A 22,680-nucleotide genomic window follows, 5' to 3' on the forward strand; every position below is an offset into this window, starting at 1 on the left:
GTATAGAGATTTAAAGAAATGGCCTACTCACCAAGTGGCAAACTAATTTTTGTTTCCTTTTTTTTCGTTTCAACCAAGATTGATTTAAATTTATGTACGTCTTTGCGAAGTTTCCTGAACTTTATTATGATTGATAAGAGTTGCCATCAATTGAATTGATACTTTAGTGATGAAAAACTTTCAAGTATTTTTCCACGCAACAGGTCTTCTGTTTCACTTTCTATGACATTTTTTGTCTCACATTTTACTATATTAATATTTCTCCTTTATATTTTAGTTTCTTTTTATTTTCTTAATATCCAATAACTATTAATTGAATAATACATAAAATTTAATAATTTTGAAAAATCAAAATGCATAAAAAATGAGATTTTTAATGAATTTTTTGTTGTATTTTTTTAATTTTCTATCATATATTACTTTTTTTAAACTATTGTATTTATTTTTTGTTCAGTTAATAGTTATTGGATTTTAAGAAAATAAAAAAGAACTAAAATATGATGTTTATGAAGGAGAAATAGTAATATGATAAAAAGTGGGATAGACAGTGGCACAGGAAATGGGACAGAAGATTCGTTGCGATTTTTCGACCACTTTAAAATTCAAATACTTAGGAAAAAAAATTATGGGAAAGTAAAGTTTTTTGAAAAGTTAACTTTAAAATTAGAGGAAACTTTTGGAGACACACAAAAGTGTCTATAAATCAGGCTAAGAAATAATCAAAATATTTTGGGTAAAACAGTAAGGATGTCCCCACGCCCTCGCCCCCGCCCCCGCCCCATCCCCCATCCCCCGCCCCGCCCCGCTTCCCCTGTGGGGCTAATTAAGATTTGTTATATAATTTTATTATAGTTAAATTTTAGCAAATAATTAAGTATTAAAATATCGACACCCGTGGGGCTAATTAAAATTTGTTATATAATTTTATTATAGTTAAATTTTAGCAAATAATCAAGTACTAAAATATCGACACATCACCAAATTATTATTTATTGTAATTTCATAATTGAAACTTATAAAAATAATTAAACAAAAGTTATTTTAATACAATCCAACATGATGAAATAAATACAACTAAAGTAGTCAAGTTTTCACTTTTAGTACAAATATAATCACCAATTCATTATTGTGCTTGTGATTTTTTTTTTGAGAAAAAAATGTTATTGTATTAAGTGTAATTAGGGATTTAGTATAAATGTATTAGTAAATTTAGTGTAACTAATTAATAATTTCTATTAGTAGTTATATATAATTATTAGTATAATTGATAATATCAATTATATTACATATACTAATATACATTAAATAATACATATAACTAATAATATCATTATCATAAATTTATAACTAATTAAATTAAATATTATATATATAATTATATACATATATATATTTATATATTTACTTTTTTTAAGCGAGTGACGGGACGGGGATGGGGTGGGGAGCCGCTCCGTTTCTAAATGGGTGAAAAAAAAATCCCCCACCCCTTCCCGCGGCCCCAATAGCCCACCGCGGGGCGGGTGGCCGGATCTTTATTAGGCATGAAGTTAAAAAAAAAAAAAAAGGTTTTCAAGAACATCCGGGGCTTATCTGCAATAACGATATAGTACTCCTCCAAACTGTCCTCCCAAGCGGATTTAATTTGACTACTAATTCATGAAATATCCAAAAAAATATCCATTCCCTTAGGCCTTAGCAAATTCTCCTAAAACCCACTATTAAGCCCTGCGTATTGATGGAAATGGGGGGAGTTTTGAAGCTAAACGCTTAAATTCAGGTAGAAAGTAAGAAATTCAGAAAGAATAGAATGCCTGCCTGAATGCTGAAGCTGTCAGGATGATGATGTTTCTCAAACCTTCCACGTCAATTTCAGTTCCTTCCTCTTCCTTGTGGAGGTTTGTGTCCTTAAATCTTTTTTTTTTAAATCTTATTCTTTCTGCTGTAATCTTATCTGGGGATTTCTTTTTCCCTCTTTTTTAGCTGAATGATCGTAAAAATTTTTGTCTTTGCTAAATGTACTAAATAACTTGAGTAAAGAATTTAGTCCAATTCTTAGAGCTGAAACATGGGGTTGTAGCTTTATATATGATGTTTTACCTACAAGAAATTATGGCCTAAATAGAACAATAGGATAAGACTCTTGTTTAGTTATTCCCTTGGTTATTTTATTAGCTTTTCTATTTTTGATTTCTGGGCTTTTGGTGTTAATTATAGAATGGTAGTAAAGATTCTTGAAGTGTGTTAAAATAGGGACTTTTACTGGTAGTCACCTTAATGGTATTCCGTGAAGGTTGGTTGTCTTAATTATTGCTTCGTTTAAATTTCTGTTCGCTTCTTGCCATTGATATTACACGAGTATATTGCTTGCAAAAGTTGGGCTAAGAGATGATTATTTGTTGTTTCTGTAGTGGCAATTCAAGTAGTAATGGTAATTTTATGGATGGCAATCTTAAGATATGTAAAAGAGCTGAGGTGGTATGCCTCGGCATGTTGGCACCGAGGAAGTTTATGCAAAAGAGGAAGAAAGTTGAGTATTTTAAAGATGCCCATGATGAAGCAGATCAGAAGAGCTGGAGGAGACTGATGAACCAAATTGAGGAGGAGGGTTCTGCTGTTTCAGTGCTCAAAAACCATAGGCTGAAGAATGAGTCTCTTCCCAAAGACTTGGTTCTTGGAACTTTAGTAAGATTCAAGCAGCTCAAGAAATGGAACCTTGTTGCTGAGGTATGTGATTGTTTCTGCTGTACATATATTTCAGTGCTTAGGTTTTGTTATTTTTCTAAAGTTAGAAGAATATGAAGTAATATGGTTTCTGTGGCTGTTAGATTCCATGAGAAGGTTGTGAAAGATAGTATTCATTGGGTTAAAGAGATACAGACTATAGAGAGATAGAGACCTGAGTGAGGTTTTTTCATTAAATTAAGACATATGAAAATTGTTGTTCTAATTGATGAATCTTCTGGCTTGAAATTTTGAACTAGTTTCAAGACATTTAACTTCTCTCGACCATTTTGCAAAATCATTAATGAGTGTTCACCTAGCTTCATCACCACATTTTTGGCACAAACTTGGAGGTTTCAAAAGCTACATGATTGGATTTATGCTTAAAATTAACCTGCTGATGAATAGATGTAATACCTGAGAGCACCTGACCATTATCTCATTTGAAAATTATTTTTGGCTGCAGTTTATCTGTTACTGTATTTATTGGTTTTGATTGAGTAATCTTCACTTAAAATTATTTACTTTGTTCTCCTTGTTGAGCATATGCATGTTTGGGTTGACTTGATTGATTTTTGTAATTTTCAAATGTGTTTTTGATGGATTGTTATGTGATAAACCTTTTGACTAGGTGCTTGAATGGCTTCGAACAGAGCACTGGTGGGACTTTAATGAAATGGATTTTTTGATGCTAATTACAGCATATGGAAAACTTGGGGACTTTGTTAAATCAGAGAGGATTCTAAGCTACATGAACAGAAAAGCATATCCACCAAGTGTGATATCCCATACTGCCCTCATGGAAGCGTATGGCAAAGGTGGACAATATAACAAGGCTGAAGCAATATTTCGGAAGATGCAGTCTACAGGCCCTGAACCTTCTGCTTTAACATATCAGATAATCCTTAAAACCTTTGTTGAGGTATAGCTGCATTTTCTTTTATCTCTTAATTGTTCAGACACTTTGCAGCTTTTATCATAACTAATGTAAATGAACACTTGTAGGACTGTTTATCATGTTCTTACTATTATAGAAAGATCTAGCTCCCACTCCCAAATTATGCATGAATTAGCATAATACATTAGGAAACTTAATCTTCCTGCTTATTAAACTGGTTAATGAAGTGGCTTCTTGGGTAGCTCTTTGGACTTAAGGAAATGCTTTCTCTGTTAGAGCAGTTTCATAGTTTCTTTGAGTTCTCAGTTCCAAGTTGTTCTTTGTCGTAAAAGATCTTTATTATGGCTTTAAAACCTTAAGTGGATTTAAGTTACTCTGATGATAAGTAATTAAAAGAAATCAATTTATTTTGACAGGCAGATTCGTGCATGAGTGAGATGTAAATACTTTGTAACTTTAAGTGATCCTGACTCTCTGAGAGAAAATTGAAGCTGAATTATTTTAAAGACCACAGGTATGAGGGAGGTTATGAGTGGCCAGTGGGGAAAATCATAAACCTTTTTGGGCAAGATTTGAAAAGCTTATGAATTACATGAAAAGGATAATTCGTCAACAAATTTTGTTACTGGAGGGATTTTAGAGTTGTAAAAGTAAAACAAGTGAGAAGCAAGATATTGGCTTCTTTTGCATGATTTCTTCAACGTGCCATGTAAACACATTTCTTGTTCAATCTGGAAGGATGGAGGGAAAAGTGAGGAGTTAATACATGATTATGATGTGGGCCTGAAGTTTCCAGGTTGAAACAACAAAGCATGTCTAGAATGCGGGTTGCCTAGCAACATTGTGATGCAAAATGATTAATCATTTGGGTGCATGTTGACTTAGTTATAGCTTGTCCAATTCATTTCATGTCTAAAGTGTTCTACCCTGTTTGTACTAATCTAAATGGAGTTTGAGGCATATCTATAGATACCTGCTTCTTTAAATGAGAGAGCTGTAACAATTTTGATGCATCAACCAGTCAATTTTTGCTGCTTATGGCTTACTTTTTGTCTAACTTTTTGTACATATTGCAGTTGATGAATGTTCCATTGAATTCAGTGATATCATGACAGACACACTAAAAAATCAAAATTCATTATATTTTTTCCCCTAAATTTTCTATTTGATTAGCTACTCAACTTCTACCAGTTTTTAGTTCCTGTGTGTGTTCATTTGCCTTTGATTGCTTTTCAGTTTAGTTGACAATGAATGACAGATCCTGCTAGTGCATAGTTATCGTGCCTACTTGTACCTACTATGGGTGCTTGTACTCCTTCACCATCCTGTGCATACTACAGGCTGACAGATTCAAAGAAGCTGAAGAAATCTTTGAATCTCTTCTAAGCAAGGATGCTTCACCTCTGAAACCTGATCAGAAGATGTTCCACATGATGATTTACATGTACAAGAAAGCAGGAAATTATGATAAAGCTCGTCAATTATTTTCTCTGATGGCTGAGCGAGGAGTTAAGCAAACAACAGTTACGTATAATAGCTTAATGTCATTTGAGACTAACTACAAGGAGGTTTCAAAAATCTATGACCAGGTAAATGTTAAAGCATCTATAAATAAATAAATTATTATATATGTGTGTGTGTGTGTGTTTTGGAGAAACAAATTTCTTTAGTTAAATTCTGTTCTGGTAATGCTTGTATATGATTTTGCAGCTAATCAGCTGTCTAATTTGTGCTTCTGGATTTTCTCATTTAGCCATAATGCTACTCTATTTTCTTCAGAGGGAAGCTGTGGAAATTTATGTAGCACTACCTTTTGCCTTTCTCTATTTCTTTTTTTTTTTCCCTTGATGAAGAAAAGTTTTATTGATAGGACAAATTCGGAAGACTGTATAACCTTTGTGTATGTATTTGTTATTTCTACTTGCACTTTGGTGCTTGCTTATGGATACATGCACAGCATTTGCCATCTGGTCTTCCTAAGGCTTTACTATATATGTAATTTGTATTACTTTTGTTTCCATTGATTTGCATTTATCTGAGGTTTGAAGTAAATGCTTAATTTTAGATGCAACGGGCCAAAGTTCAGCCTGATGTTATAAGCTATGCTTTACTCATTAAAGCATATGGAAAAGCTAGAAGAGAAGAAGAGGCATTAGCTGTTTTTGAAGAGATGCTTGATGCAGGTGTCAGGTTTGTAATTGCTTTCTTGCAGATTTTTGTCAAAATCAGAAATTTTTTTTGTGCATTAAACTGGTTTCTTTAATTTAAATTTTTTCCACTCAAGCTTTTATGCATCAGTTTTTGAAGGCTATTGCATGCAGAAAAGTTGTGGTTTCTGAACTTACCAGTATTTTGTTGCAATGAATGAGTACATTGCTCAAGTGGATGCTCGCCCTTGGGTTTTCTTTAGAACTTATTATAGTTCAGGCATGACACAATAAATAACTCATAATAATTATGTGTATGGGAGGCTTTTGTAATTTAGAAACGTAACCAATTTTTGGAAGTTGCTTTAGGATAAGATTGACTCTGCAATTTGCTTAACTATGCAGAGAAACCCTTATTCTATCAATATAATACCAATGAACCAACTGATGCTCCAATTGTTTAGTTGTAAAGACTGGAAAAGACACGTGTAACGCCTTGACAGTCTGTTTTGATAATCTTGAAAAATTATTTTCAAAGTCCTCAAGTTCTTGGACAAGTATGAAAATGATAATATGCGGCTCCTACCTCTTGCACATGTTGATCAACTACTTCTCATGATTAAAAGATAGGTACATAGCTAAATTCTCTACAGTCATGTTCATGGTAAACAAAGCTTCTTTACAGACTATGATCTTTATTATGTTGGTGCAACCTCGGTTGAAATATCTTAAAGTACACCAAATGCAAAAAGTTGTATTAGAACAGAAACTTTTCAGAGAAAATTTGCTTCAATTTCCAAATGCATAAGGCCATTTTCTTTCTTGACGTGGAAGATTCGTGCAAATTTTTGTTGTGTATTCTTTTAATTTCTACTCAGTTGTACTTCACAAATATAGAGCTTGTAAGTAACATAGTGTTCCCATATCTCCAATCCACTAAATAATCTGTTTAGAATTTTTAGCAGATGCAGTTCATTATCACCTTTTCAGGTTCAAGAAAAAGAAAAGAATGCCTAAATTTGTCTTTCGTAATTAGGGACTAATACTGTACTTCTGAGCAAAGTTGAAAATTTTTGATCTACTTCTAGTCAGCAAAAAGCTCTCTCAACTTGATTCTTGGTCAAGCAGTTTATCACTTGTTGGTAATAAAATATGTACATGCAAAATATTCACAAACAGAGCAGTCTTTTTAGTATGTATATTTTGGATATATTCCTCTTAAGGTTTTTTGGCACAATGATGACAAACCTGTTAACACTTCCAGGCCATCCCAGAAAGCTTATAACATTTTGCTCGATGCATTTGCAATCTCGGGAATGATTGAACAAGCTCGCATTGTCTTCAAAAGCATGCGAAGAGACAGGTGACATTTTCTCTGCTAAGCAATATCTGTGAAATTTTCTCGGTGTAATTCTTCTAAATGCTCAGTGAACTTTTATTTCTATAAAGAGCTAGAGAATGAGCTCCTAGTTTTTCTGTGATCTTTGTGATCACTGATCACAGTGCATGCAATATTGTCTAAGATAAATCAACTTCCCTTTGAAGTTTGTTGGTGGCTAGAGGTAACAGGGATCATGAGTGAAAGCCTGAGAATAGAGTTGTAGAAGTCCACTAATTGAGAAATACATCAAATGTGATCATTATTAGAACTCTTAGTTAGCTTCATCTTTGAGTTCATAGATCATTTATGATCGTACTTTATAATTGCCAACTGCTATTCGTAATTGTTATGACATCAGGATTGTACACAATTGTGTTAACCTTGCTTACAGTTAATCTCCATTGGGTACTTGCTGATGAAATTAATGTTGACTTATGGTAAAAATGTGCTAATTGTTGGAGAAATCATCCTTAGAATTGGAGTAGAAAAGATTAAATGGATAAGTATATTTGGATAACATTGGATAGATATGTATTTACAGTCTGTTGGTGTTGTACAACCCAAAAAGTCAGGACATAAAACATTTACAAATTTTGGCAGAATATAAATAAATTCATGACAGTCTATTTGTGGGAGATGTTGATGGGTCATTCTTAAGGCAGTAAGGCCCTGATTCCAATTATGACCAGAATCAAAAATTAAAGAAAAAGAAAAATAATTACACACCTCAGTGTCCATCTCTCTTGCCTGGTTTCTTCTTTGGAGAAATAATAGGAGCATAGGATGAGTCTGGAGGTATAAATTTGACGGTTCATAAGTTCCCGTAAACTATAACTTCATAACAGCAACCAGCCTTAACAGCTTGAAGAATGAATTTTCTTTTTTTTTTTTCATAAAGAATCTTATAAGCTCCATGGCAATGATCCAGCACAGAAGTTGACCTATAGTCAGGAAAAGAAAAACTTAGCCAAATATCCTCACCCTTGACATACATACATCCATGCATGCATACTAATCATCTTTTTCTGTAGTTCAAACCATGCACTGGCATTATAAACCCTTTGAAGTCTGCATGTATTGCTAGCAAAGCCTTTATCTGCTGGCCAAAACTAAACAAGGTTGAGATCCTTGAGGCCTTGGGAGTAGTTCCTTGGTTGAAGTTTCATAAGATCTTTATCCTGCTAGGGTGTAGGCTGTTTATTTTTGGTGTTTACTTTGTCATTGTAGAAAGAAAAGGATGATAGTATCTGTACGGCAGCTACAGAAATTCTGTTCTGATGAAAACTGGGCTATGTTCTAGTAAAAGTTGCTATTTCTAACCAAAAAAAAAAAGGACTTCATGTGGATTTTGTTCTTTTATGCAATGTTTTTTAATAATGGGTATAGCATTGTAAATTAATGTTTTTAATATTGCAAGAGTTGTTTGAAAGTGTTGAATTTGGAGATAATTTGGATATGAACGGAATTGTACGTTCTGATGACTAGGTTTATCAAAATCAAATCTGAGATTCTAATTGCTTTGCATGGTTTTCTACATGAATGAGGCTTACACTTTTTAAAGATTGGTTTGAGTGTTTCTTATATGACTAGCTTTTCATATCTGACCTTTTAGTTTGAGAAATAAAGATATGAAGGTGCGACTTAGGTACCCCATTAAATAAATAGGACAATTACTTTTATGAAATAATCGCCCAACATCATTACTCATTGCGATGAAAACATGCTTAGCTACAACCTAATGTTTCATCGACTCTTACTTCCCAAGCATATTTTCCTTGGCGACTTGGAATTGCAAATGATTTACAGTATGTAGGCGAAACCCATTTGAGTTGTTGTTCAACCATGTATACTGCAGTAATACATTTTTTATTTGTAACTGGACCACTGAATCTATGTATTCACGTAATGGAGGCCAACGAACTTAGAATATGTTCCTCTACCCCATATGCAGCAAAAACAAATTGAGATAACGTGTTTGTGTTTTAGGTGTACACCGGATCTTTGCTCCTACACAACAATGTTGTCAGCCTATGTCAATGTATCTGATATGGAGGGTGCTGAGAAATTCTTTAAAAGGATAAAGCAAGATGGATTCCAACCCAATATTGTCACTTATGGAACTCTGATAAAAGGATATGCCAAAGTAAATGATCTTGATAAGATGATGGAGAAGTACAAGGAAATGCGTCTGTGTGGTATCAGACCAAATCAGACTGTGTTCACTACCATTATGGATGCACATGGCAAGAATGTGGGTTTTGACAGTGCTGTAATCTGGTACAATGAGATGGGATCTACTGGAGTGATCCCTGATCAAAAATCAAAGAATATCCTTCTGTCTTTGGCAAAGTCTGCAGAAGAAAAAGCAGAAGCTTATGAGCTAATAGGATATGCAGATGAACAGAAGAAAAATGTTATCGTCCATGCTGATAATGATAATCGTGATAATGTTGACGAGGACTTTGATGATGCTGCTGAACAAAGCTGTTTAATTGACACAAAAGAAGAATTGGTACTTAGATGATTATGGTTATCGAACCAAACAAGAGATTTTTCAAGTCAGTTTTGAATCCTTTGTTTGTATACCGTCCTCAATTGAGACTGCAAATTCAGTCAACAGCTTTTGAAAATGAATTTGCTGGGATTGGTTAGATACTCTTACAAGTTGTATAGAATCTCAGAACCACCTGATTCCGGCAAAATCAGTGGATTGATGCTCCCAGAGGAGATTTTGTACATTACATTTTCTCTGATTAGTATTGTTTTAGCGAAAGGTGCTCCAAGTTCACTTTACGAGTTTCATCCAGTCACAGCTTTCATCCATTCACTGAGTATGCCTTCAATAATCTGCATACTCAGTGTCATTCACCTATTATTTCTCATGCTTGTGTTGTTATATTTAGCATGCTATGAAACCAGTCCATGTTTCCACCAGAAGGTAAGAGGGAACACCATTAACATTTCATTCCTACAAGGTTATAGGTGGGGGTTGCATCATGTAAACCATTTCAAGTGATGTATTTGTTAAACCAACTTGCCCTATTGGAGTTGGTCTCCACATAAAGCATAGAATGCAGTTTTAGCTGCAGGTTTAGAGGTGGTTTTCTCTCCTTTTGTCCCTCCCTAGTATAGATTAGAGTAGGTGTACTATTTAGGTACTGCTGATTTGCCCAAAAAAAATTATTCCATTTGTATGTTACATTAGTACCGGACAAAAGAAAATTTACATAGATGGTCTTACTATCATATACATCTAAGGTCACAAAAGAGTACCATATTTCATCTCATTCTTTTATTTGTTTGGCCAACAGGTATCCAATGAACACTCGTTAAGAGAAGGTTCAGGTGTTAGTTTTTTTTTATTTTTAAAGTACGGAATCAATAAATATGAACGTATGTATTTACATGGTAACTTAAATGTTATGTGAGGGGGAAAAAAAGTACTGCATGACCTCTATTAGCTTTTTATTGTATTGAGGATCGAAATCACAATCTTTTTTTCCTTTTTAGTATAATCTCAATTACTGCTAATTATGAAATTGTCGGGGCATGAGGGTTCTGTCTTTTGTACGTTCAGTTGTTGAGATCCAAAAGTTGCATTTTCGTACATAGGTTTACCAGAAGCAAGTGAAAAACCTTGCCCAAACAATCACCACTGTTCTGGACACATTCTCAGAAGAGTGTGAAATTTTATTCCTGTTACTGGACTTTAGTAGACAAACAATTAAATGTTTCGTGTCCACTGTAATGGATGCTCATGCCTCAGCCGCCCTACACTTTAATAGCATCATTGATAACTATTGAGACAATTAGTGAATCAACAGAAATAAGATTGGTTCAGAAGCTTGGGATGGTGTTCATAATTTTACACATTCATTTTAAGGTGTTCATAGCAATCAATTGATACTTTACAACACAATACATTAATGCACTCAGAGTTTAGTTACCAATATATCAAACAGTTTTGGAACTTATATCCAAAATTTTTGTGTCAAGCATATCTCTTTTCATTTCTTTTTCTTTTTTTTTTCTTTAAAATGCCATGCAAGCTAGTGAGTGCAAGGCATCTACCCCTTGTGGATTGTTGGCGATGATCAAGTTGATGTATACCCATTGATCAATTAAGTTTCATTTTTAAGAGAATCATGGTTATATTTATGTAATAGTTCTAAGGTTCTTTTGGAGGAGACCAATAATAATAAAAAAAAAAGAATAGAGTATACTCTGAGACTCTTTCGCACCAAAAAAAAAAAAAAAAGTGTTCATTAATTCTGTTTGGATTGAGGATTATTTTAACAAAATTTGTATATTGATTAATGTAGTGTTTTAACACTTTTTGTGATATTTTGTATGTAAAATAACGAGGTACTGAAAAAATGATTGAAAAAAGTGTCTCTCATATATATAGAGGGGGTGTGTGTGTGTGTGTCTTTTTTTTTTTTTGGATTCCTATGTTATGGATTTGGTTGAAAAATGTGTTTGCAAAATAATACATAAAAATTTTTCAAGAACAGTCCTCTTCATCATTCTCTATTTTCCTAATAGCATTAAATCTCAATTATTGAAAATTATATGGACGTCACAAATCAAATGCATAGATGAGCACATGCTCAATTTTCCAGGGGCGGGTGAGAATGCACTGCGCTTAGTAGGCGAGTTGTCCATGCGTCGTCACTCGTCAGTGGCTAAAAAGTGGGCTACACTAATAACTCTGCAATAATTTCTGATCAATAGGTTATCCTAACTCCGCCACCTTGTTAAAAGGATCTTAAACAAAGCAAAATTAAGGCCATGTTTGATGACCCCATTTATCACTTAAACTTAATGGATTTCAAATCTTAATATGTTCAGATGCGTTTGATACCAAAAAATTGAACAAATGAATTGATTAAATGGCAATGACTTTTCTAAGCAAAATTTTCTTCCAAAAATAAGTGATAACCTATTCACTTTTTACTTAATGTGATATACAATCAAATGTATCAAATTCAATATTTAATATTTCAATAATTTAATGGATTCAAATTTCAGATTTTAGACTTCAATTTTGGATTTTAGTTTTATCAAACGAGTCCTAAGTACCTCACATGCTATCCTATGTCAATCTATCATCTGACAAATTATTTTCTTAGAACAAATGATATTAGCACTCCTAAAAAGTGTGGATTAATCTTCCTTCTATGCATTAGAGGTGGAAAAAATTATCCGCTAACTTGAAAACCCTCCATATCCAATCCGAAAATTAGGATATCCGATCTGTATTATTTGATCGGGTCAAAAGAGGGTCTGGTATCCGTTAAGATGTGGGGCCGGTTAGGATCACATAATAAAAAACCTGTGGATACCTGACTCGCCCATCATATATATATTTTTTATTTTTTATTTTTATACACATATTATAAAATAATATTTTTAGAGTTAAATAAGTAATTTCATTGAACAAATTGCATTATAAATATGAGAGACTATAGTTTATTTATAAGATTCATTTGTAGAGATCATAATATTATGTTTTATAGAAAAGATTTTAATAAAAGGAGAACATATATTTAAGAAAATGTGCTACTTATTTCAAACTTTTATTGATTTTGAATTCTTTTAATATTTTTTTTCCTTTTTCTTGTATTCTCTTCGCCTACTTGTTTCTTGGTGAGAGACTTTTTTTAAGAAAAAAATCTTTATTAAATCTTATATGAATGTGTAAAATATACAAAATTAAATTAATATAAATTATTTTTAAAAAATTAAATGACAAGTGGGGCGGGGGCAGATATCCGTTGATCTGACCCTATTTCAGCAAGTACTTTATAACCGGGGGTATCCACTGATATACGGGGCAGGTAAGGGTCAAAAAATGACTGATCCGCAAGGTATGAGTCGGGTCAGCCAAATGGTGAACGGCGAGTATCCACCCGCGTCCATCCCTACTATGCATTGACAGTGTATCTACTGTCATGTTTGGATGAATGTCACATATGTTGAATTTGAATTTTAAATCCAAATTTCACCTATGTGACATTCATATGATAGTGTGTACACTGTTAGTATATACAAGATTTACGCAAAAAAATATTTGGTACTCTTCCATACTAAATTATTTGACCATAGTTTCCCGAGTTTAAGTAGCAGGCCAAAATAAAGTACGAATTTGTTCAATTCTTGTCAAAGTCATTGTATATGTGAACAAAATCATGAGTTTCTTGAAGAATCTCCACTGTAAGATACTTTCATGTGGGATTTTTGTTATTCTTCTCTTATCATTAATAACCAAGATGAAGGAAAGTACCAGCTTCCCCAGATTGAAAAATGACGATGTTCTTAACATCTTGGATAAATACGGCATTTCACCTCCCATAAAAGGTTTGCCCCGTGACAGATCAGAAGCAGCAGTCCACTACTATTACTATTATGGAGTGTTTCAACATCTGGCTCAAGAAGGATACCTTTCTACAACCTCAAAATCATTATGCATCCGAGGCACAAAATTGGATCAAGAAGTCAATGCATTGAAGAGTGTTGGTATTTCTGATGTTATCATGATTTCAGGTCAAAGTTTTGATCGATTTGGAAACAATACTTTTGATTTCGCATTTTTTGGTCCAAGAACTAGTCTGGATTTTGTGTTAGTTGACCAGCCTTTTGAAATTGCTTCTGAAGTTTGTAGGATTCTTAGATTTGGAGGGTACTTAGTTGTTCACATAGCAGTTAAAGATGAGTATAGTTTTAACTCTTTTCTTAGTTTATTCACCTGCTGTAGATTAACAACATTTAGAGACATTAAAGGCTTGAATTCGACCTCTTCTCTTCGTGAAGTAGTACTAAGAAAAAGTTTGGAAGATTCGATTTCGGATGATACTGCCCAAAGATGTGATAATATCACAGTTCCAGAGTACAAGCGGGATTTAATTGGCGATCTTGAGCCATTGGAAGAAAAAGAACCAATGGAAGACTGGACCGAACAGGGAAAGAACCGCGAGAGCATCAGGTTATTCAGGTATCTCCCTACCATGGTTGATTTAATTTACAAGAGGAGGTACATTTACATTGACTCGGGAGCTCGAACTTACGATTCAACGATTGGAAATTGGTTTAAGAAGCTGTATCCAAAGCAAAACAAAAACTTTGAAATCTTCGCAATTGAAGCAGACAAATCTTTTCATGAAGAGTACAAAAGGAAGAAGGATGTCACGCTTCTGCCATATGCAGCATGGATAAGGAATGAGACATTAGTCTTTGGGACAAGAAATAAAAAAAGGGAATATACAGGCAGGATTCAATCAGGACGGCCACAAGTTTTTCAGGACTACAAGGGGGAGCAAAATGTTGTACAAGCCTTTGATTTCGCAGATTGGTTGATAAGGTCATTTTCCAAGCAAGATTTTGTAGTCCTTAAAATGGATGTTGAAGGAACTGAAATGGATTTGATCCCAAGATTGGTGGAGAGTGGAGCAATTTGTTTGATTGATGAGTTGTTCTTGGAATGTCATTATGATCGTTGGGTGAAATGTTGTTCGGGTAAGAGGACTAAGAGGTACAACTCCACATATGATCAATGCTTTAATTTGTTCTCAAAACTCAGGCAGGCTGGTAGCCTTGTGCATCAATGGTGGTGAGCTGACAGATTTGAAGTTACAATTTGACCTAGACAGGCAATTTTTCAATCGAACAAACAATGCGATTTATTCTTTCATTGTCATGTATGTTCGAGATGTTTTGAGGTTGTAGTCTTGTATGAAACAGTCTTTCCATCCTCTACTTTGATTTAGTTTAGTTGTTACTCATTGTGCAATTTGTTTTTCTTCCAAAAACATTGTCCACACAGCACCATGGTGCTAATATAGATTGGCATTCAGATGACCTTTTCTTAGTACGAGAGGATTGGGAAGAACGCACCTCCTGAAACTTCTTTTTACAATCTAATTCTATTAGGTGATCAGGATGTAAAAGTGATTTGGTATGAGATATACGGTTTTTGAATAAGGATAGTCTTGAAATAACCTCCTCACTTATTTAGCCATGGTTTTTTATCTTTTATTTTTTGTTTTCAATGTTTATTTCTTTTCTATGGTCCTTAATTGTGGTAACTTTTTTTTTTTTAGTGTAAACAGGAGGACTCAAAACCCGAGACCTCTTGCTTACACTCCCTCCCCTCGTACCACCCAACCCATCCCTCCCCCTCTTTTTCTATGGTCCACAGTTTAATTTAAGTTTATCTTTCGTAGATGATAATAGGTAATTATGGAATACATATATTTTTGAATATTATATACATTATACATACACGTGTGGATTCTTGTTTCTTTTCACGTGTGGACTCCAAACATTACAAGAAAAAAAAAATTAAAATATGAAGAATTTGAGAGCCAATCAAAAAATAACAAGATTACCTCACTAAGGTACCTACCAGTTAGGGTGCGTCTCGAGGCTATGGACAAGTAAATTGGTACGTTGCCAAATATCTCGGGACATTTGAATGGATCTTGGACTTGAATGGTTCTAAGGCCCCGAATTGCCAACGTATTAACGGCCCAGATTGGGTGGCACCTGATGCAATCGATATCTATGCAAAGGAACTTCTTAACTTTTAAAATTGAAAATGAGCGGCCGATTTTTAGCCCAAAATAATAAGGTCTGGTCTTGATCCGTAGTTTGAATAAATGTTTGAGGACTTCACCATCTTATTATATTCATAAGTATTAAATTACAGAAATCATATATACATATATATATATATATATATATATATATATATATATAAAGTCATATTCTCATATTTATCCATTTTTCTATTCTGTATCCTACTTGGCTAAGTAAACAAGGAATTTATTTTACTCGCTTTCACATTAATCACACATTATCTCTCTCATATCTCTCCCCTGAAAGCCTAGCATCTTTATTTTTTCCCATTGTGGATAAACTTTTGTTAACTAATTCCTCTCTCACCCTTGCTCTCTCATCCTTTTTATCAATCTATCATAATCAAATTTTAAATACAAAACCATCTTATCACGTGAGTCTTATTTTTTTTTTTTATGTTTAATTATAAGCTTTATCACTTTGCCTTTCTATTTGTCAAGGATGTAATTTGCAGGTACACGGAGAATGCATTCCAACGAAAGAATGTGCCTTGGGAACGAGGATGCACTTGTAGCAATACTTATATGGGTAAATTATATTTTATCCCCCTATAGTTTAGTATTTTTTGTACATAATCCACTTATAATTTCAAAAACTATACATAACTCCCTCATGATTTGGATTAAAGTGTCAAAGTGATGGAAATGGTCATTCGTAACAGAACCTTTAAAAATATCAAAATTATCCTGGTTTCAAAATTAAAATGGTTGAAGTGATCAAAATATGTAAACATAATATATATGACGCACTAATTCCGTATAGTTTTATATTTTACTATATAACCCCCTTATGATTTAATGTTTTACCATATAATCCCCTTATAGTTTTCAAAATATACACATAACCCCCCTGTAGTTAATAATAATTTTCAACTTTACATAGGGGTATTTTTGATATTTTAGGTGATTCAGTTATATATTACAAATTCCATTACTTTGATACTTTAATTCAAATCATAAGGGGGTTATGTATAGTTTTTGAAACTATAGGGGGATTATGTACAAAAACACTAACCACAGGAGGTAAAGTATAATTTGCCCTGCTCATATTCATGCATAATGTTGTAAAAAAGTTCAGATGGGAAAAGCTGACTCATAATGAGAAAGTTACCCATAATTTAGTTCCCAAGCTAGCTCAGGGATTTCCAATTCGGCTCCATCCTCACAAGCCATGAACAATGTAAGAAGCTAGAAGATCCTTATAGAAGAGTGAAAGTATTAAAAGGATCCGAACTCAAGATTGCTGGATCAGGATCCAGAGCCTCTCCGGTTGAACCGTTGTCCAACTCCGTTTAGTATGTAATGCTTACAATATTTGGAATAAAATGATACAATATTGGCGTAAACGTGAATTTTGTCAACTCATACAACTAAATTCACAATTATAACAAAGTTATATGAATTTATCTCAAAAGTTGTAAGAATTATATCAAATGAACAAAACTGGACAAATTAAAATCAACTGGAAAAGCCCCTGAACTTCATGCTAGATTGCAAGTTCTAGACTGCGGAATTTGACTTATTTGAAAACATTGTTTGTCAAAAGGCCTCCATTTTGCCTCTTATGAGCATTCGAAAAGGCCCAAAATTCAAGTACCAAGGGCCAAATCGCTGTTTTCTTCCCTAGGGTCTATCTTTTGAGAAGGAATAAAGAAATGGAAAAGTTTTGCAGGAGGTGACGAGGACACAAATTTAATACTAAGATGCATCTTAATTTTGGATGCTGGTAGTAAATAGCTCATGCCTTGTATGCGAAAGTAAAGCTAAGACTCGAACCGGGTATCGACTCGATCGAACTCAGGGGTTAGGTATCAATGGGTTCGCTCGGAGTTGAATCGGATGATGTCATAAATAAAAATTGTTTAAAAATTAAAATATTGTATGTAAAATACCTAAGAGCATGTTAATATTAATAAAAGTATATTCATATATATATTTGATGTTTCAAATATATTTAACAAGAAAATACAAAGAAATTAGAATGATCAAGTAGCAATTTATATTATTCAATGAACATTAACAAGTTTAGAATTAAAATTATGGACTAGATTGAAAAATAACACCAAACTTTAAAACAACATTTATAAAGTATGAAATATTTGAGATATATTAATAATTTTTAACAATCTAGGGGTCAAAACATAATATTAAAAATGCTTTGACCTTTCCAAAAAAAACTTTGACACCAAACCGGTTCTTCCGGTTTTTCGGTCAAACCCAGTTTTGAGCTGGTTTGACCGAGTTTCTATCTATCCAATTTTTTAGATAACTCGGACTGAAAACTTGGTTGATTTCCGATTCGACCGGTCGGACCTGCTGCTCTAATCCAAGTTTAAAAACATAGAAGTAAAGAGGTGATCTTGCAGTAATCAATTGCATTTCTAAAACTTTTAATCAACATGAAGTTTAACTCTTCATTTATATGAATACTCTAAAATCTTAACATGAGGATATGGGGATTAGGGTTGCAAACGAATCGAGCCGCTCGCGAGCGGCTCGATTCAAGCTCGAGTCGAAATCGAGCTCAAAATATTAAGCTCGCGAGTATATATATATAATTTTTTTTATTTTAAGTATATATATATATATATATTTTATTTTAATAGTAAAATTACATATATATCCTTAATATTTTTATTATTTATTAAAAAAATATTATTTTATTTATTTTTTAAAAAATAAAAATAATTATTTTTTTTTATTTTTTTCGAGCTCGAAATTGCCGGCGCGTCGAGCTCGAGCTCGAGTTCGAGTTTGGTAAAATTTAGTCGAGATTCGGCTCGATTAGCTCAAAACTTGACTCGACTCGGCTCGTTTGCAGTCCTAATGGGGATGAAGATAATTACTGTATATGCTGCATATGATTAGGGGCCATTTTGCTTTTGAGGTTCAGCAAAACTAGTAGGACCGTTTTGAAATTTTGTTCGGGTGTCAAAATTAAATTTTTTCCTACATCTTTAGGGACCAAAATCCAATTGGCAAGAGAACTATACAACTTTAGATGATATCAGCAATTTAGTGTCTGATTCTGTTGACGAATGTGATCTCAAATGTTTGCAATAGACCACACTGCAATACGTTTTCATTTGACAATTGAACACTGTGTGATTTTGTTTGTGCACATTTATGCCTCGTAGCGGTCAAAAAAGGCTAGCAATAATTGAGCAAATCCAAAAACTTCATAGTATTCTTCTGCTAATTTCTCTAGGAAGCAAAATCCATTGAACATTTTGCCAGAAAAATGAGCGCCTCAATAACTTGCATACATTTCAAAGACAAACAAGAAGCTGGGGTACCCGTGGCAGTTTCAAGAAGGAAAAATAACTTTCCTACGCTGCAAAGAGATAATATTCAATTCGACAATACATTCTCAAATGCCATCAGAATTATCACGTCCCTCTTCATTTGCAGAATCCTTTAAGCGAACGGCAGCTTTGGCAACCTGCAAGCCAATAACAAATTTTGAGTGGTGCAATCTGCATGGTTATCTATTGAATATTCACATAATCAACTCGAACAATTAAGGGATTACCTCAGAGTTCCAGTTTGTTCTCACGGTTAGTATAAATAGTGCCAACGATTGCAGGAAAACTCCTATAATCATTCCCCACCATATCCCCTGAATTTGTTACCACCAAAGCCTGTTATTCAGTACATACATTTGTACAGATAGATGCCAGTAGTACAATGCAAATGTAGATCAGGACTTACAGCCACTCCCAAAGAGGTTTTGAAGCCAAGAACGCAGCCAATTGGGAGGCCAATGATGTAGTAAGTAGCCAAATTGACATAGGCCACAGCAGCTTGCCATCCACTCCCAATTGCCACTCCTGAAAATCAACATGTTTCAAGTGAATTTCACATCTCAGAGCCTGTTTTGCTTTATAAAGTTTCTTACCAGAAAGTATAGGTTGAATGCCATTTGTGAAAACAGAGATAGCCAGCAATGGTGTCAAATTTGAGACAGCCTGAATGACTTGAGAGTCACTTGTGAAGAGCTTACTTAATCCAACCCGAAATATCAGCACAATTGCCGCAAAAACTATACTTATCAGAATGCTGGTTGTGGTTACCACGACGACTGAGAATTTTGCAACCATTGGATGACCTGCTCCAAGTTCATTACTTACTCGAATACTGCAACAAGGCGAGGAGAATGAACAATTAAAGTTGCTACAAGTCTGTCCAGTTTGATCCAGCAGAAAATCAATTTCATGCTTCTATAGTCATACCTGGCAGCAGCAGCTAGCCCCAACATAAATTGCATATCCCAATTCAAATAGTTCATGCTGCAATTTTAGTCAAAATTTTAGCTTGTGAATAACTAAACTGTGGAATAGAAGCAGAGCAAATGTCTTTACCAAATTGAAATGGAGTCCAGCGCGATTGTAGGATTGGAAAGGAGACCTGATATGAGAACAAGACCTTGGAAGTACCATATCTCCAAGCTACAGCATCAGTGAGTATAAGGAATCAATCTTTAGAGAGCAGCATTTAATGTAAGTATGACTGAAGCGCAATGAACATACCATAACATGACAGCAGATGCAGCGGTTAACTTGAAATAAGGCCAGATGCCTTTAAAAGCCCTTATCGACAAACCTGTCCAAGACTCTCTGCAGGATGGACTGAAAAGAATGTAAAGTCCTTGCAAAATTACCAGCAACCACCATGTCAAACTAAGTGTCAGAGCAGCTCCCAGGATCCCATAATTAAGGACATAAACGGCCAGCCAAGTCAGCAAAATGTGCAGGAGGAACACGCCAACAGCGATATAGGCTAGAGGGTTCACAATGTTCTGAGCCTGGAGAAACCTTTGCTGGGGACAACTAATTGCAAACGCATAAAGTTGAGGGATCAGTCCTCTTGCAAAAATTTGGCCTTGTTCGGCTATGCTATCTGATTGACCAATTGATTTGAGGAATGAGCCGGAGTATAGATATAGGAATGTGAGGATAACAGCTGCTCCAACATGTAAGACAATGGCCCTCTGGCAAATGATCCCCATTGCTCCATATTGTCTTGCTCCATAAGCTTGACCACAAACTGTTTGAACTGCACTTGCCATGCCCAACTATAGCATAAGAAATTAGTGGAGTCAGTAACCGTATTATCACCAAAAAGACTGCTATTTGAACTAATTATACTCCACATGATTGCTTTTATATGTGTAAGCGCTTGAAATATGTGCAGGTGAATGATAATTGAGAAGGAAATTAGTAACATGTTTACACTAGAAGAGGCACATTGGTCCAATTTTTTTAGTCAATGAATTCAAAATGATTTTCAGCTGAGTGAATCCCTGCTCTTTTTTCTTTTTTTCTTTACCTCAGTAAGTTCCTTTTCCTTGTTATCAAGGAAATTGGTAGTCAACCATCTAATAAGTAAACTAAGTTATAATATATGTACAGAAACCAAGCATGCATGCTAGATTTGCAGAAAAGAAGGCAAAATATTTGATTCTCCGTTGTTTATCTTTCCTTTTTCAGGGGATAACAAAAGATGGAAAACAATTTTCTTCTTCATACATTAGCTCATGTATTTAGAGGAAAGCAAGAGTCTACACAACATGTGCAGTAGAAATATAGAACTAAAGAGTCAATAGATATATAACAGCTGGAATTCCATAAGGATACAACCTACCATGATTCCATAAGCAAGGCCTTGAATTCCTACACAAGCAATGGATGCCCCGGCCAGCTCGAGTGCACCCAAGTGGCCTGTGAACGAGAGTGTCACAAAACTAAGCATGTAATTGAAAACATAAACTATAATCGAAGCTCCAGAAAGCAGCCAAAGTAGCCTTGATTCCCAGGCAAATAGCTTAGGATACCACCGGATAGGAATCGGCCTATGCTCCAAGAACTCTTCAATAACACTGGACGTCAAATCCGGAATCTGAGAATGAGAATCAAGTCCAAGAAGCAGAGGCTGGTATTCTGTAGCTGAGCCCATGTTATGACTTATGACTCTGCTTCCTGCTTCAAATCAAACTCTGAAGTGAACCAAGTTCTTTAGCATGCCAGTTCGTTGAAGTAGATCAAATTCACAGCAGTTTATATCAAAATTTTATCAGGTTTCGAAGTTAGTAATTGATGCGTCGAGGATAAACATCCATGCTTTGCTTACTTGCTTGTCTTTAACTACCATTCCAATTTGAAGTTTAGAGATAATTAAGCAATGCATCTATGACAAGTAGATAGAAGAACGACAGACGTTGGTGAAGTTTTAAAGTTAAACTTTCCAACTAATAGTCCTTAATCTGGTCAAAGTACCTGGAACTTTGGCTAAAAACTGCTCTTTTGCAGGATCATGCGTTTATTACAGGAAGATTATCATTCAATTATCATTTATTGCCTGCAATTTCTTTTATATCAGGACAATCTATGGCCCCAAAATAGCATTCTTCAAAAGAATGTTATATGTGGAATGTGGTTCCACGCTAAACCACCTGAAACGTTACATATATGCTAGTACTTAGCTCTTAGTGCTATAGAATCCAGTCATTGACTTTTCAATGATTAGGACACCACGTTGTTGTTGTTGTGAAGGTCCAACAACAAATAACAACTACCCTTCTTTCAACAAGATCAAGAAAATAGGAAGAAAGAAGACTAGCCGGTTCTGCCAGGGTAGGTGGCCCGGATGCTAATGATAGTCCTCGTCTATTATTTTGGATGAAAAAAATATGAGCCATTTGTAATGGATCCAAAGTGGAAGGAATAACATGGGCTAGCCTGAACTTCTTAACTCGCAATTTTTGAGTGTCGAATTACTATTGGATCGTTGCCCAATCATTTTGATCCAATTCACATGATTACTATGTACAATTCTGTTTTCCGTTTACCTTTTCTTTCCCGTCAGATGCTGCAAAGTGCAAACTTAGCCTCGAATTAT

The 22,680-nt window shown here is 34.4% G+C and overlaps 3 protein-coding genes across 3 annotated transcripts; 2 read left to right on the plus strand and 1 right to left on the minus strand.

The window, feature by feature from the left end:
- The first annotated feature begins 1,427 nt into the window (after window positions 1–1,427).
- Window positions 1,428–9,940, plus strand: LOC113688531 (pentatricopeptide repeat-containing protein At3g59040-like). Its single transcript, XM_027206373.2, has 7 exons — window positions 1,428–1,895; window positions 2,409–2,724; window positions 3,353–3,643; window positions 4,960–5,208; window positions 5,685–5,809; window positions 7,031–7,129; window positions 9,134–9,940. Exons 1-7 carry the CDS (start codon window positions 1,837–1,839, stop codon window positions 9,669–9,671), a joined length of 1,677 nt encoding a protein of 558 aa, XP_027062174.1. The 5' UTR covers window positions 1,428–1,836; the 3' UTR covers window positions 9,672–9,940.
- A 3,479-nt stretch (window positions 9,941–13,419) lies between these two features.
- LOC113688391 (uncharacterized) lies at window positions 13,420–14,760 on the plus strand. The gene has a single exon (XM_027206199.1). It carries the CDS (start codon window positions 13,420–13,422, stop codon window positions 14,758–14,760), a length of 1,341 nt encoding a protein of 446 aa, XP_027062000.1.
- A 4,183-nt stretch (window positions 14,761–18,943) lies between these two features.
- Window positions 18,944–21,984, minus strand: LOC113743796 (protein DETOXIFICATION 41). Its single transcript, XM_027271894.2, has 8 exons — window positions 21,427–21,984; window positions 20,313–20,857; window positions 20,145–20,231; window positions 20,016–20,072; window positions 19,682–19,920; window positions 19,495–19,613; window positions 19,316–19,402; window positions 18,944–19,225 (listed from the first exon to the last, which is right to left on the minus strand). Exons 1-8 carry the CDS (start codon window positions 21,736–21,738, stop codon window positions 19,154–19,156), a joined length of 1,518 nt encoding a protein of 505 aa, XP_027127695.1. The 5' UTR covers window positions 21,739–21,984; the 3' UTR covers window positions 18,944–19,153.
- Between the last annotated feature and the right edge of the window lie 696 nt (window positions 21,985–22,680).

This window comes from Coffea arabica, chromosome 5e (genome assembly GCF_036785885.1).
Source record: "Coffea arabica cultivar ET-39 chromosome 5e, Coffea Arabica ET-39 HiFi, whole genome shotgun sequence".
In the NCBI taxonomy this organism is placed as follows: Eukaryota; Viridiplantae; Streptophyta; class Magnoliopsida; order Gentianales; family Rubiaceae; genus Coffea; species Coffea arabica.